At 39.6% G+C, this 17,338-nt stretch overlaps 2 protein-coding genes across 3 annotated transcripts; both read left to right on the forward strand.

The window, feature by feature from the left end:
• The first annotated feature begins 13,737 nt into the window (after window positions 1–13,737).
• On the forward strand, window positions 13,738–14,909 carry LOC109486216. Its single transcript, XM_019789930.1, has 3 exons — window positions 13,738–13,948; window positions 14,423–14,558; window positions 14,685–14,909. The coding sequence occupies exons 1-3, from the start codon at window positions 13,841–13,843 to the stop codon at window positions 14,840–14,842; spliced, it is 402 nt and encodes a 133-aa protein (XP_019645489.1). The 5' UTR covers window positions 13,738–13,840; the 3' UTR covers window positions 14,843–14,909.
• A 737-nt stretch (window positions 14,910–15,646) lies between these two features.
• Window positions 15,647–17,229, forward strand: LOC109486219. Of its 2 annotated transcripts, none has more exons than XM_019789931.1 (3): window positions 15,647–15,978; window positions 16,472–16,607; window positions 17,008–17,229. In XM_019789931.1, exons 1-3 carry the CDS (start codon window positions 15,835–15,837, stop codon window positions 17,163–17,165), a joined length of 438 nt encoding a protein of 145 aa, XP_019645490.1. In that variant the 5' UTR covers window positions 15,647–15,834; the 3' UTR covers window positions 17,166–17,229. The 2 variants fall into 2 exon arrangements, with proteins under 2 accessions (XP_019645490.1, XP_019645491.1); XM_019789932.1 differs by having other exon boundaries at window positions 15,647–15,936.
• The last annotated feature ends 109 nt before the right edge of the window (window positions 17,230–17,338 follow it).

Consider the following 17,338-nt stretch of genomic DNA (forward strand, 5'->3'; position numbering starts at 1 on the left):
GTGGCCTATTAAGACAAACAAGATTCCTACATATTCAAATTTTTCCAATTCAATTTTTTTATTTCCATACCAACATTACAGACATACAATATGGAATTATAATGGCGCGTGAATGGCATTGGTATTGGCATTTTGCATTATAAACCTTGTTAAGCAAGAAATTATACCTGATATTTTGGTAGCCTGGCCTGACAGGCACCCAGGTTTTTCCGTAAACCCTGTTGTTACTTTTCTTAATCCTCAGAAAATGTATGTGACTTGATGAAATAAAGATCTTGTTGATATAAATGCTTCAATGTAGTATACACTGTATATATGTACTAAAATACATCAATCCCACGGTTTTCCATGGGTGTTCTGTTCTGTCAAACAAAACGTCTAGTACAGTAAGTATTGAGGCCACAACTGCAATACTTAATACATGGAACTGATGGTGATTTCAGCACCAAGGAGAGGTCCACACTGGTAATGTACATTGACAAGGGGGGGGGGCATCCACAAGTTTGGGGATATAAACACTTGCTGTGGCAGAAGGAGTCCTGGTCGTTGGGTTTAGCACAGAAAACAAGTTCAAAATTGGTTGACGAGAATAATTACTTTTGATTGGTGGGGGAATGGTGATGGTTATTTATCAAAAGCAATAATGATTAATCTCATTGGCACCCCTATGCAATTATCACACATGGTACGGTCCGTTCGACCAGCTGCAAACTAGTGTGACCACGCTTTCGTGTGTCGTGTGTGAATTCTCTCCAACTTTTGGGGTAAATTTTCGGCTTTTTGTCCGCAAATTATCCGTCTCAAGTGTGCAAAATATCGTCTGGGCGTTTCCAGGTCGGATGTGTGCCGTTTTTTGGATGTTTCAGGGAGAAAATTCGTCAAAGTTTCCTTGCGCTGGCGGGCGAAGTTTGGAGACTGGAAACGAAAATGGCGACTACCATGTGGCGGCGTGGCGTGGTGCTGAAAAAGACAAGTTCTTGCGAGGTGAGACAAAAAACTAGCTCCTTGAATGTACATGTTTGTACATCCAACAAACCTGTAGCAACAGACCACGTTATAATTCGTTATGTTAACCGTTATACTCTGTAGAAATTTGCGTTTTGTGGAACGATATGTCGCACACATGTTGTGGGCCATTTTGTACTTGAATATTTTTAATAGGGAGGTTGTTTTCATGACTATCGTGGTTTTAGGGAACACTGAATATATTTCTTCCATGTTGAGTGGCATTGGAAAAAGCTAGGAGCAAATTTCGCTGCTAAAACTGTTACAAACACGTTTTTTTGTTGAAAATTTCCACAGTGTTGGCCCAGTGAACACCTTTTGGAACGCACCGCACGTGTGAATAATTAAACCCACTCAACGTTCCCGCCAAAAAGTCGCGTAAACAAGACTTCCCAAGGCTGAAATTAACTGGGTGCATATATTATTTACTTCTGAGCACCCAAAATTAAATCTGTGCACAAATGAAAATTCATATAGTTAAATTTTCGGTTTGTTGCTGGTTTATCTAGATTGTCTATCTAGATTGTCTTTGCAGTTTATGTTGTAGCCTTTTGAAGATTAATTTAGCTGTTGCCTCTGATTTTATAAAAAAAAATGCAAGTAGCGTTCTTTTTTTTTTTATTTACATGAGCTTTTTTTAGTGGTCTAACAACACACCGTACATACTGAACACCACTATGTGTAAAGGGAGGTTAATTGTTTTAAACAGTAGCGACTAGCAACAATCCTTTGCAAATTGGGTACAAAAGCAAAATAAATAGGGAAAGTTGTGGTTACATGAAAATAATTCAATACTGGTAAATGGCAGGGATCTCATACTTGTGGCATTTGTCAAGTGAACGTTAACATCATCAAACATATCATATTCCAATAAGTACCTCATTTCTATAGTTTCTGAGGAAATCTTAGAATAGCTGTCATTTTTTTAAATATTTATGTTTATCAAAGGAAAACAAATTGTTTTTGCTCTGTTTCCTCTTCCCTTCCACACACTGACCTGGTCAATGACCTGAACCAGACGTCTATTACCATGGTAACTAGTGTTGGGTTACATCATGTTGCAATTTATAGCAGAAGGGATTTAGACTCCTGTCTGATCATCTTACCATATAACGTTATATGAATGTAAGTAAGAATTAACAGAGCAGTACATATGTGTAGGTAAACATTATACATTTGCTTTGCAAATGTTACCTTTTAGTATTACCTTTTTTTTCATTTGGTATCAGGGTTTTTCAGGGGTCATCAAAGCTGCAAGGCGCCGAAATGAATACGATACAAAATGTTTGGAATCTTTAGTCGAGTTGTCCATACTTTTGTTCCTCATTATCATTTGCAGTGTATTATGTATAATTTAAAAGCTTGTTCGTTTTTATATCAAACTAATTACCTCCGGGTAGGGATGTATATCCCGAGCGCGGAGGTTTTGTGAGGGAAGACGAAAATTGCGTTCGCAGCCGTTTCTCGCGTTTGGGTGGACGGATATGTCTGGGACTTGGTATACGTTTTGCTGTTGGGCTGTAGATGGTGCACGTTGTTTTGGTTTTTTAGTATGTGTGTTTTAGTGCGTGAAAATGATGCGTTTAGACCGCCGATGGACACCCCTTTCAGTGTGAAAGTGGACCTCAGCTTTTGACCTTTGCATGTATAATCACCATTGAGGTCGCGACCACTGATCTGACCTTTCACACAGAGGGGTGTCAGCATTCTTTGAAACTGTTCAGATGTCAATCAACGTCTCATTATCGTGCCTGGTGGGATCGCGCGGGTCGCAGCCAGGGTCGCAGCCAGCCAACTTCCGGGTGGGCCAATGGGTCAGGGGTCAACGCCCTCTTGCGCAATTTCGGATGTTTTCGGCTTACAAATACCGTGGTATACTGTCTCAGACGTTCTCGACATGCATTTCGCGTTGGGGTAGTTGGTGTATCTTCTGTTAATGGGCTGTAGATGGTGCAGGTTTTTTTTTGTTTTATTGTATATGTGTTTTGGGGCGTAAGATTATTTGTATTTCCTTTTCGTGTCTCGGACACCCGTTACTGTGTTTGTTTACATTATCGCTGGTCGCTGAGGGTCGGGCAGCCAGATTCGCCACGGGATGCCTCCTGTCCTTTCTATTTTTGGGCTCCAGTCGGCTAGGGGGGATTAGTGATTTCACACATCATTTAGCCAATTACAAACATTTCGAAACTTTTCGAAAAAAATGGTATTCGCGCGAATTCACTAGTTAATTCAAAGAACAGTCCCAACATGCACCCAACATTCTGCAACATACATTACAATACCCGGAGGTACAAAATCTACGATTTTCCTTGTTCAATAATTGTATTAACAAAGACCCAAGTATTTGTAGCGTGAACACTACAGTTGACTACACTGGAAGGTTGAAAATGCTGTTTTCAAAACATTTTGTGCCGACTTTATATGTATTTCACATAAAGTTTCAGTTGAGGGGGTTTATTTTATTGTTGTTGCTATCAGCATTTTTTTATGGTCATTAGGTACAGTTTTAGTCGAGGTATAGGTTAGTTTTAAAGTGAAGAAATTTAATGTATGTTTTAGTCGAGGTATAGGTTAGTTTTAAAGTGAAGAAATTTAATGTATGTGTATTGCTATCGTTGAGAGTAATCATTGGTGAAGATAAGTGGTATTTGAGACAAGTGTGTAACTTCTAATGTCTGTATACTTAGGCAGCTGCTGACAAGGATTGGACCAGACCAGATGATTTGAAGACCCAAGAAGAACATCAGGTGAGAACATCCCAAATTCTGCATTTTACCTACCATTTACTTAGTATTTGAGACAAGTGTGTAACTTCTAATGTCTGTATAGTTAGGTGGCTGCTGGCTGTTGCAGTAGTGAGGACTCCTGTCTGAACCTGACAAGACAGATTGGACCAGACCAGATGATTTGAAGACCCAAGAGGAATAAGAGGTGAGAAAAATCGGAATTCTGCATTCAACGTACTATTTTACTTAATGTTATTTGACACAAGTGTGTAACATCTAATGTCTGTATAGTTAGGTGGCTGCTGACTGATGCAGCAGTGTGGACTCCTGTCTGAACCTGACAAGACTGGACCAGTTAGGTGATTTAGAGACACGAGCAAGATGACAACAACAACTTCCAGAGGTGAGACAGTGAAGATCTATTTGACGTAGCACTCTTCCATTATATCTTACATTTTATAGAAGGAGTAACACAAAACTAGCAAATCATCTTTCACATTAATTTTGTAAGTGTTGCTTTTCTTGAATGAATGAATGACTAGCATATTGCACTTTATCTTTGAATACTTGTCAACATTTCTAGGGAGAGGCAAAGTGACCATTCATACCTTGCATCAATTGTTCTTTTATATTTAGGTGTGTCCTGAGAGTCAGCAGTCCAGATGTTCCTGTCCAAACTAGGCTAGATGATGGCTCAAGAAACGAGCTGACTTCTTGAAACCTTCATTGACGCAGCTGACTTAAGTTCAGGAGACAGAGTGAAGAGCTCGCACAGGTGAGACAATGCTTTTATTATAAATTACAACTTGATTTTTGCTATGTGTTACAAGCACTGAGAGGCAAAACATACTTCTTTCAACACTGTGTACATATCGAAGCACCGGGATTGTTTAATTGCAGGATATTATGGTCACTCCATGTTGCCTGGAAATTTTTTTGGGAGACATCACGCTAATTATTCATTTTATTAGTTAGGTGTTTCCTGACGTTCCTGTCTTGGGGGCGACCTGATATTCTGTCCACACTGTATGAGGATTCAGCAAACCAGTTGACTTGAAGACACAGTGAAGAGTTTGCAGCTGTCTATGCAGGTGAGATGCATTACGACTTGCATGAATTTTTCCTTCCCTCTTTGATGTATTAAGATCCATGGCATAGCATGCCACCAGTAACAATTTTAAGAGCCTAACTTTTTGTACTTTTATTCAAGCAACTTGTTTTACAACTTACATGACTTTTTCCTCTCCTCACATGTATGTTAAGAACTCGAAGGTCTAACATACTACAAGTACATTTTGTACCACATTTTGTATCTAGCTACATGTATTCTCTATGGCTTTACTCTTTAAAAATCTATCCAATAAATGGGATAGTTGAATTGCGTGATATTATCATTAGTTAGGGTCATTCAGTGTTGCCTGGGGATGTTTTTCCATCTCACTGATTATCCTTTCATATTATTAGGTGTGTTCTGAGGGTTGACTGTCCATTCTGGGAGAAACCTGTGATGACCGCTCAGCAAACCAGTTGACTTGAAGAAACTGATGAGAAAATAGAACACTTTCCAAAAGTAAGTATAAAGTTTGTATTTCACAATGCATAGAACCAGGATTGTATAGAGATGAAATAATTTAATTCTTTCACTCTTATGGTTTTGAATTTTAGCTACATCCTAACAACAGTGACTTGCACTTCTTTTTCTCTTGGCAAAACAGTTTGCTTCAGCTTTTGTGGAAGAAAGTGAATTAATTGCTGCTTCATGTCATGTGCAGTATAGCTTAGTTGCTACTAATGTGAATAATTTCTCTACCCATACCGACTATCGTTTTGCACCCTATTGACAGAAGGAAGACCCAGACATCGGCCATGCAGCAAAGCAGTGAAAGAAGACACAAGCAGCCCTGGAGTTGTGAGTGTGAGTATAGTTTATTTGTGTTGAAACACAACCATTTTCAACACCACATACACACACTCGCCTACATTTCTATCCTTTAACACCCATTTCATTCTTTCCCAGACTCTTTTCCTTGCCTTCGCCTTTCATTTGAAGTCTACTTTTAATTGCACGGTACGTCACACTTTCTTGTGCTCCTCTTTGGACCTTTTCACTCAACAACTTTTCTGCTGATGCTTCACTTACATTCTCACACATGGCTTTCACATACATGTACTCTTCCTTGCCTTTCATCCTTGAAGTCTGTTTTTAATTGCACAGTACCTCACCTTTTCTTGTTTTCCTCTCCCGATGGAAATCCTCTTCCTCTTCCACTCTACTTTTCTTGCTTCACTTACATTCTGACACACGGCTTTCACAGACTCTTCCTTGCCTTTCATCCTTGTTGTCTGCTTTTAACTGCACGGTACGTCACCCTTTCTTTTCCTCCTCTTCCAATGCTTTGGACCTTTCCACTCAACTTCTCAACACATAATCACACATCCACATTGAAGCAGCTGCTGTAAGCACTTATATAATAATTAATTCAACTAGATTTTCCCACAAAAGAGGTTATAGTGTCTCCAGTATAACCTCCTTGGTCCCACATTGCACTTTGTCATTTGAGATACAGCACGTCATACTTTTATGGATTATTTTTTCAGTGCATTGAACCTTTAAAGGCAACATTTAACTACAATCTAACTGTTATAAACTTTCATGTTGTGTGATATAATATCTTGCATTACTAAGGCCAATTGCTGTTTTCAATACAGTGACTTTTATTTCTTTGTCTTCAAGATGCAGACCCGGAGACTGGACTGCAGCAGGAGGAAGAACCAGACTTTTGTAGGCAGGGCTGCGTGAAAGAAGATGGGGAGGAGTGAGTATGGTTTCTTTATTAACACGAGACAACACTCCACATGCACACACACTTGCACTCACATTTCTCTTTTTTCATTTAACGTATATTGTAGCCGGCAACTTCAATTTCATGTAAAGCAATACTGAAAAATTCTTCATATTGTAAGGTTGAATGCCAAATTTCCGGCGGGAGAATTTAAGCTGGCTGCATGAATTCCACGTTGTTATCCTCTTCATATTGTATGAATCCCAAATTTCCCCCAAATTGGCAATTGCTTGGACCTTTACACTTAAATTCTCGCTTTAGACCTTTACACTTAAATTCTACTGCCGAAAAACTTCGTATCTTAGCTGGCCGCATTTATTCGTTAGTCATCCTTTTCGTATCGTATGAATGCCAAATTGCCCCCAAAATTGTCACTTTGGACCTTTCTTTACACTTAAATTCTCCTGCCAAAAAACTTGTCTTTGTATTAATTCCACACTACTTCCTTGTTGAGTCCATTTTCCCGCCAAAAAACTTGTCTTTGTATTAATTCCACACTACTTCCTTGTTGAGTCCATTTTCCCGCCAAAAAAAAAGTAATTGGCACCCTCACCTGGTTAATTAATTGGATTAAGTTTTCCCGCCAAAAAACTTAGTATATAGAGCACTCTAACCTTGAACTTGTGCCCCCCTCCCCACTCTTCCTGCCCACCTCCCACACCTCAGAGTATGTTAGTTACACTGTTCTCTGAACTTCTTCAAACATGTAGTCATCACACTCTGGTAGCCAACACTTTGTTGATCGAGTACAGTTTTTCCACCACTTAGACTTTACAATAATCTCTCGTTCTCCTGGTCGGTCAATGCACTAAGTGTACTCCCCGGGGGATGTCTTTTCGGAGACATTGATGCTTCGACACATCAGTATACCAGTGCAATTGACTGACCAGGAGAGCGAGAGATTATTCTAAAGTCTAAGTGGTGGAAAAACTGTACTCGATCAACAAAGTGTTGGCTACCAGAGTGTGATGACTACATGTTCGAAGAAGTTCAGAGAACAGTGTAACTAACATACTCTGAGGTGTGGGAGGTGGGCAGGAAGAGTGGGGAGGGGGGCACAAGTTCAAGGTTAGAGTGCTCTATATACTAAGTTTTTTGGCGGGAAAACTTAATCCAATTAATTAACCAGGTGAGGGTGCCAATTACTTTTTTTTTGGCGGGAAAATGGACTCAACAAGGAAGTAGTGTGGAATTAATACAAAGATAGACAAGTTTTTTGGCAGAATTTAAGTGTAAAGAAAGGTCCAAAGTGACAATTTTGGGGGCGACGACAACAATGCAGCCGGCTGTAATACAAAGATTTTCGGTGGGAGAATTTAAGTGTAAAGGTCCAAAGCAACAATTTTGGGGACAATTTGGCATTCATACGATACGAAGAGGACGACTAAGGAATTAAATAAATTAATGCGGCCAGCTAACATACGAAGTTTTTCAGCGGGAGAATTTAAGTGTAAAGGTCAAAAGCGACAATTTTGGGGGAAAATTTGGGATAACAATGTGGAATTCATGCAGCCGGCTTAGATGCGAAGTTTTTCGGCGGAAGAATTTAAGTGTAAAGGTCAGAAGCAACAATTTAGGGGCAATTTGGCATTCAACCATACAATATGAAGAATTTTTCAGTGTTGCTTGACATGAAATTGAAGTTGCCGGCTACAATAAACGTTAAATGGCTCCTCATAAAAACAGAGAAATGTGAGTGCAAGTGTGTGCCTGTGGAGTGTTGTCTCGTCTTAATAAAAAAAAAAACATACTCACTCCTCCCCATCTTCTTTCACACAGCCCTACAAAAGTCTGGTTCTTCCTCCTGCTGCAGTCCAGTCTCCGGGTCCGCATCTTGAAGACAGAGAAACAAAAGTCACTGTATTGGCCTTGCTAATGCAAGATATTATGTCACACAACATGTCACGCAAGTTTATGTGTGTAAGAATGGAGCGAAATGCTGCCTGTATAGGTCCAAATCACAGTGCAGAAAGTGTGACATGCTGTATCTCAAATGCCTAAAAGTGCAATGTGGGACCAAGGAGGTTATACTGGAGACATTATACAATGTAACTTCTTTTGTCAGACTAATTAGTAATTGTTTGAAGATGTGAAAAGGAGTCTAGAAAAGTGTGACATACTATGCAATTAAAAGCAGTGAAAGCTTTAAAGACTGGATGATTGGATTATAGGATAGAAATTTATTAGCCTGGGTGTGTTGCTGAACAAATAAAATATACTCACAAGTTACAACTGTGCCCACTGTCTTCTCTGACTGCTTTGCTGTCTTCGTTTCCTTCTGCATCTTCAAGTCAAATGGTTGTTGAGCCGTCCTCGCAGGTTTCTCCCAGACTAGACAGCCTCAGCACACACCTAAAAATAATATAAAAGGATGTGTGATGGAAAAACATCCCTAGGCAACACTGAATAACCAAACTAATGATAGCATCATGCAGTTCAACTATCCCATTGATTGAATAGATTTTAAAAGAGTTAGGCTCTAGAAAGCTGCTTTTAAAAGTGTTACAAAATGTATTGTACTTGTAGCATGTTACACCTCAGAGTTCTTAATAATAACATGTGAGGCAAGAAATAAGGCATGTAAGTTGTCAAGCAAGTTGCTTGAATTGTTGCACAAAAAGATAGGCTTTTCAAAGTGTTACTGGTAGCAAGCTATGCCACAGCTCTTAATAATACATCCAATAGGAAAGGAAAAATCTATGACACTGTTGTTAAGTATTGTCTCACCTGCAGGTACAAACTCTGTGTCTTCAGGTCAACTGGTTTGCTCAGCCGTCATCGCAGGTTTTTCCCAGTCAGGGCAGGAACGTCAGGACACACCTAACTAATATAATGAATAATTAGTGTTATGTGTGATGTTCCCCCAAAAAATTTCCAGGCAACTAGGTGACTATGAAAGATAATGATAAAATCCTGCAATTTAACTATCTTTTTGCTTAGATGATGCTTGCGATTGATTGCTTAGCTATGTACAAAGTGTTGCTTTTTATTGCCTCTTAGTTCTTAACACACAGTAGAAATAAAGTTGGAAAGCATCGTCTCACCTGTACGAACTCTTTACTCTGTCTTCAACTTCCAAGTCAGCTGTCTCATCTAACCTGGTTTGGACAGGAACATCAGGACTGCTGACCCTAATTATACCTACATAATTATAAAAGAGCAATTGATGCCAGGTACATGGCTATTGTATTTGAATGGGTAACTAGTTACCAGGTAAAGATGAACTCTTGTATGCAACCTTTTACTTTGCCTCTTCCTAGAAATGTTGACAAGTGCCAAAAAGTCTAACATAGTTGTGTAGTCATTTATTCAAGTCAAAGGCAATACAAAATTATTGTGAAAGATGTTTTGCTACAAGTGTGTTATTTTAATAAAGTGTAAGACATAGTGTAAGGGAGGAGTGCTAGAGTCAAACAGATCTTCAAAAGCAATCATTATCTCACCTGTGGATGTTGTTGTTGTCATCTTGCTCTTGTGTCTCTAAATCACCCGATCCGAATCTTCTCTTGTCAGGTTCAGACAGTAGTCTTCAATACTGCATCAGTCAGCAGCCACCTAACTGTACAAACATTAGAAGTTATACACTTGTCTCAAATAACAAAGTAAACAGTATGTTGAATGCAAAATTCAGATTTCTCTCACCTGAGAGTCATCATTGGTCTTCAAATCACCTGGTCTGGTCCAATCTTCTCTTGTCAGGTTTACGAAGAATTCACCACTACTGCATCAGTCAGCAGCCACCTAACTATACAGACAGTAGAAGTTACACACTTGTCTCAAATAACATCAAATAGCTGTAAGTAAACTGCAGAATTGGGATTTTTATTACCTGATATTCCTCTTGGGTCTTCAAATCATCTGCTCTGGTCCAGTCTGTCTTGTCAGGTACAGGCAGTAGTCCCCACTACTGCATCAGTCAGCAGCCACCTAACTATATGGACATTAGAAGTTACACACTTGTCTCAAATAACATCAAATAGCTGTAAGTAAAATGCAGAATTGGGATTTTTATTACCTGATATTCCTCTTGGGTCTTCAAATCATCTGGTCTGGTCCAGTCTGTCTTGTCAGGTACAGGCAGTAGTCCCCACTACTGCATCAGTCAGCAGCCACCTACAGTACATGTAACTACAATGTCTACAGACATTAAGAGTTACACATTTGTCTCAAATAATACCAAGTAAATTGGTAGTTAAAATGCAGAATTGGAATTTTTCTCACCTGATATTCCTCTTGGATCATCAAATTATCTGATGTGGTCCAATCTGTCTTGTCAGGTTCAGACAGAAGTCTTCACTACTGCTTCAGTCAGCAGACATCTAACTATACAGACATTACAAATTACACACTTGTCTCAAATAAGACCATACAGTTGTAGGTAAAATGCATAATTGGGATTTTTCTCACCTGATATTCCTCTTCGATCTTTAAATCATCTGGTCCAATCTTCTCTTGTCAGGTTCAGACAGTAGTCTTCACTCCTATACAAGTCGGCAGCCACCTAACTATACAGACATTAAACGTTACACACTTGTTTCAAACACTACCAAGTAAATGGTGGGTAAATGAAGAATTGGAATTTTTCTCACCTAATATTCCCTTGAGTCTTCAAATCATCTCATGTGGTCCAATCTGTCTTGTCTGGTTCAGACAGAAGTTCTCACTACTACATCAGCCATCACATTAGAAGTTACACACTTGTCTCAAATTAACTGTAGGTAAAATGCAAATTCAGATTTTTCTCACCTGATATGCCTCTTTGGTCTTCAAATCATTGGTCCAATCTGTTTTGTCAGGTTCAGACAAAAGTTGTCACTACTGCATCAGCATCAGTCAGCAGACACCTAACTACACAGACATTAGAAGTTACACACTTGTCTCAAATAAGAGCAAATAGCTGTATGTAGGTAAAATGCAGAATTGGAATTTTTCTCACCTAACAAATATTCCTCTTGGACCTTCAAATCATCTGATGTGGTCGAATGTCAGGTTCAGTCTTCACTACTGCATCAGTCAGCAGACACCTAACTATGCAGACATTAGAAGTTATATAATTGTCTCAAGTAACGCCAAATAGTTGTAGGTAAAATGCAAAATTCAGATTGTTCTCACCTGATATAAACATTTTAATCTCAGATTTTACCAGTAAAGTTCGAGAGTCTTTTTTTTACCGCTCAACAACTTAGCTTTATTGGTTAACATGCATAAAAGTCCTGACCTGTTCTAGACCAAAACACCGCTTCTCAGTCAACCTCATGGCGGATTCTTGGTGTCTTTTCTACCTCCAAATATACCATCCTGAGCACTATGTGATGTATATCATTACCCTGGATATGGTCTTCGATACATAAACAACTCTGTTACCGCCCCCCCTCCCCACTCGAACTTAACGGTCGTCTGTCTCCTTTCCTTCCAAATCTATCACCTTGTTCATGTCATCCTCTTCACAAATGGTACTATCGTGTCCCCTCTGTCTGCTCTTGGCCTCGTAACACTTTTGCTTTACATTGAAACGTATAGAATTTGACCAAAACATACAGGACGACAACAACAACATACCAAGTTTCAAGCAAAGCTCTTCAGGTCAGGGGTCACATAAAAGCGCCTCTCAGCGGATTATGTATAAAATGCACCTCTTAATCAGTTTTTCTATTTCAGCATCATTAATTTCACCCTCATTGAATAGTAATTGACCCATGCTCAAAGAACTGGTGTGGGTACGGTGCAAAAAAAATGAATAAATGAAAGAGCCTTTTTATCTTCTTACTGGACCACACAAAAGCGCCCCCATCGGTTGCTTAACTTGGTGCAGCGCTAACTCGTGGGGGACAGTTGCCGCAACTTATTTTCAAAATTCTGTCTTTTTGCTTCATTTAACTTAAAGGAGATTTATCCACAATAGTCCGGAGAGTATCTACGACAATTTAAAGCACAACTTACCACCAAAACGGGCGTAGCGCGTCTTCCTGGGCGGAATTTTTACCCGCTCGTTCTTCCCTTCCGTGCACACGCGCCATGTTGGAGCGGCGTGTTTCACGCACAGGTGGTGCGTGCCACCTGTAAATCATGAGCAAAATTTGAATTCGTTAATCAAGTTAACATAAGATTAACAACAGGCCAATCATCACACACGCAGGCCTGAAAACTACAATGATTAAATTATAGCTTTTTGTTATCTTTCAAATCCGAAATTTTCAGTTTTCTATCCTCATCAATCAACTTTATCGTTATAAATTTAGGAGGAAAACACACCTTAGTAATTTTCCAATAAATGATCTTTCTTTGACCCATTTATCTTTTAAACTGAAACAAGAACATTTTCTTGCTAGTAGGTGACAACTTCGAAACATGAAATAAAGGTATTGCCATAAATGCCTCTATAGGAATACGTCTATAATGACTCGGTATAACAAGGATACATTTCACGCGACATACTTGTATCATATTACTTCGATCTTCGAGTGATCTTTACTCTTAAACGACGATTTTTAAACTGAAAAATCAGTTTTACTGCCATGAAATTACTTCGGGTGCCTTAAAGTTGGCTGTTTTGTTCAATGGACGGCACGTGATAATATGCCTTACCTTAAGATTGATCATGTACCTTGACGAAATTTTTAAAAAGGCACGTCCGTTTTTGGTATCTTCGTGTCTTCGGCTATAGTTATATACTACATTAAAAGAAAATTAGATTTTGAAGTAGTGTGCTTTAATCAATTAATGCTATAATGGATAAACTATAAAACAAAAAATTAAGAGTTATGGTCGATAGATAAGTAGACTAACAAAAGTACTGCTTCTCATTTATGAATGAAATGATACATAGGAATGTCTCAGGAGTTTTTAAGAACATATCTAAACACAGACGCACAACGTATGTTGGAATCAAGACAGTTCCAGATGACGTCACATGTTGTATTTAGCATTCAGGCTTACAAGTAAGCAAACCGTCCTAATCAAAAAATGATCTCATGTGACGCACATTCTGAAGCTAGCTGCCATCTTTGATGTGGGAAAAACAGCAGATGCCTTTGAGGGTGTGTTGGGGGGTCTGGGGATGTTGAATTCTCATTACAGAACAATGTTGGCAACAGGATGCGGTTTGGTATTGCTTGGCCAGAAAAAAAAAAGATCATAAAAGTTACTGATAAACCCTATTGTGACTCTCACTCTGAAAGTAAAAAGTATCCCACAAGGGGAGCTTGCAAAGAAGTTACTAAAAAGGATACAAAAAAGTAAGTTTGTTGGTTGGCGTTCTGAGTCAACATGTTGAGCTTGACGGTATTGCTTTTGGCGGTGACAGTTGCCTCTGCTGCTGTCAGTACTACGCGGCCAACATCTACCTTCAGACCCACAACTACGCACTTCGTACCTGTGAGTTCTTATGAATACTCTGAGTAAATGGACAAGATTGGTAGATGATATGAAAGCAAGAAAATTATGCATGGATGTGCTACATTTTCTCTCATTACTGACTTAGAGTGTGGATTTATATATAAGAAGATTGTAATTGGATATTTCTAGACTTAGTCATATTTCTATTGATTTCTTGAGTTTTATTACCATATGGTAGGACAGTTGAAATACCCAACACAGGCTCAGACTGTGTGTTCGATCTATATATGTAGCATATCTATCACTGAAGCTATATCTGCTTTGGAAATTGAAATACATAGAGAAATGCAAGCAAACAAGTGTCTGAAATGTGTCATACATGTTTTAGGCATGTAGAGTTATGATGGTTACATGTTGTATGCCATGATATGTCTCTTTAACAGTTCAACACAGGGACAGTTAATGATTATCATATATGCATGTATTAATGCGTCAAAATCTATACATGTACAGGGTTGTGAGAGCACGTGTTGTACCTGGCCTAATCAGCACACCTTGGGTGAAACCTGGCACGAGCAGTTTGAAGGGTTCTGTCAGGACTGTGTCTGTCTGGCAACCGGGAAACAGTGCGAGCCTTGTCCACCCAGAGGTACGTGTGTATGCACGAGGAAACACCGTGTGTGCCCATGTGTTTGTGTGTATGACAACTGTACTCTTTTCTCTTGACATTTTGATTAAATGCTTTATAAGATTTTAAGGGCTTTCTTTCTTTTAGGCTGCTTCAGACCAGTGGACATACTGCAATATTATGGCGAGATGTCTGCAGGCGAGACAGCCATTATAGAGCTGAGTCCAGGCAACTGTGTGCTGTGTGACTGCCAGGACTACTGGGCTCACTGTAACAGCTACCCTTGTGACGGTGTCATAGCTTAAAGGAACAACCAGAGGAAGAACAGATGTACCGTACATTAATCTGCATACAGCAATAAAACATCTGCCATAAAACAAATGCTAACAAAACTTCTGTATGTTTACCTTTGTGTGGATGGTGTTCAGCACCAAGGACAGGTGTGTTTGTGTGGATGGTGTTCAGCACCAAGGACAGGTGTGTTTGCTTGTACTTGTATATGGTGTTCAACACTATAGACAAGAGTATTTGCCTTTGTAAAGATGTTGTTCAGCACCAAGGACAGGCATGTTTACTCGTGTGTGTGGATAGTGCTCAGCACTTAAGACAGGCCCCATGCATATATGCCTGTACTAGTAATCAATAGAGTGGAACATCCCACTTCTCTCATACAACTTGAAATTACCTTTCTGACCGTCATCCATCCATCCATCCATCCATCCATCCATCCATCCATCCATCCATCCATCCATCCATCCATCCATCCATCCATCCATCCATCCATCCATCCACCCATTCATCTTGACATATACATATTATATCCCCCCCTCTCTCTACCAGCCATTGCCAGAGTTCGTAGATTGACCTAAACAATGGAAATCTCACACTGTAACGCACTGCATACAAGAGTTTCCTTGTTGTAATTTAACATTCTGTCCAACCAGGCTAATAAGTTATATATACAAGCAAGCAAACTGTCCTAACCAATGACCTCTTGTGACGCACATTCTAAACTGCCATTTCTGATGTGGGAAAACAGCAGATGCCTTTGAGGGTATATTGGGGGGTCTGGGGATGGTTCTTTTTAAATTCTATTCTCATAATTTTGAAAAGAGGAACAAAAACATCATACGAAACATGACAGTTCAATGTTGGCCATAGGATACAAGCTATTGATAAACCCTATTGTGACCCTTACTCTCAAAGTAAAAAGTCTAGGGAGTATCAAACAAAGAGGAGCTTGCAAAGTAGCTAAGAAGGATATAAAAAAGAAAGTTTGTTGGCGTTTTGAATCAACATGTTCAGCTTGACGGTACTGCTTGTAGCGGTGACGGTTGCCTCTGCTGCAGACACAACCCAGCCAACAACAACCCAGCCAACAACAACCTGGACAACAACGGTACCACCCTGGCTAATAACAACTACAATTCCCTTCATTCCTGTGAGTTCTTATGAATAATCTTCAGGTAGCAAATTGACAAGATGGGTAGCAGGTATGAAATAAGAAAAGTACTACATTTCCTCTCATTACTAGCTTAGAGTGTATAATTGTAAGAAGCTTATTTGTGTAGTAATTGGATGTTTCTAGACGTTGACGTTTATTACCATATGGTAGGACAGTTGAAATTTAACACAAACTCAGACAGCGAGTTTAACAAATATATGTAGCATATCTCTTTATCATATCAATCACTGAATCTCATTTGAAATATTTGCTTTGCAAATTGAAATACATGGAGAAATGCAAGCACACATGGAGAAATGCAAGCACATGATTGTCTGAAATGTTTCATGTTTATACATGTAGAGTTAGGATGGTTACATTTGGTATGCCATGGCATTTGTCTCTTGAACAGTTCAACTCAGGGGCAGTTAATGGTCATTACGTATGCATGGCATTAAATATGAATGCGTCATAATCTATGCATGTGCAGGGATGTGAGAGCTATGGTTTTTCCTGGCCTGGTCAGCACACCTTGGGTGAAACCTGGCGCGAGCAGTTTGAAGGGCACTGTAAGGACTGTGTCTGTCTGGCGACTGGCAAACAGTGCGAGCCTTGTCCACCCAGAGGTACGTGTGTATGTGCATCAAGATGTCAAACCTGAGACCAAACTGTAAGGTTTTAAGAACTGCTCTTTTTGGTGTAATCTTTTAACGTGCTCAAGGACAAGGTGTGGCTCTCCCAAACACGGGACCTCTGGCTTTACGTCCTATCTGGGAACAAATCCATAGCCAAAGCTAGGTACATGTACTCATTTACACCTGAATGAAGTGAAAAATGTTGTTTAAAGTGCCTTTCCCAAGGACACACGATCGGTGACATGGCAGGATTCGAACCCGGTAATTTTTGTTTCCGAGCACGAACACGCTACCATCACGCCACACAACCCCTTTTCTTTCTACAAACTTTTAAGACATTTTCATTGAATGCTTGATAAGATTTTAATGGTTTTCTTCTGTTTTCTTTTAGCCTGCTACAGCAAACCATGGGACCAATATCAGTATCCCCCGTTGGCTGTAGGCGAGACAGCCATTATAGAGCTGATTCCAGGCTTCTGCGTTTTGTGTGAATGCCAGGACTACTCGGCCTCGTGTAGCAGCTATCCTTGTGACGGCATCATAGCTTAAAGGCACGACCAGAGGAAGAACAGATGTACCGTACATTAATGTGCATACAGCAATAAAACATCTGCATACAAATGCTTACAAAACTTTTGTGTGTTTACCTTCGTGTGGATGGTGTTCAGCACCAAGGACAGGTGTGTTTGCTTGTGTTTGTGTGGATGGTGTTCAATACCAAG

Source organism: Branchiostoma belcheri, unplaced genomic scaffold, assembly GCF_001625305.1.
Source record: "Branchiostoma belcheri isolate BF01 breed outbred unplaced genomic scaffold, Haploidv18h27 scaffold8, whole genome shotgun sequence".
In the NCBI taxonomy this organism is placed as follows: Eukaryota; Metazoa; Chordata; class Leptocardii; order Amphioxiformes; family Branchiostomatidae; genus Branchiostoma; species Branchiostoma belcheri.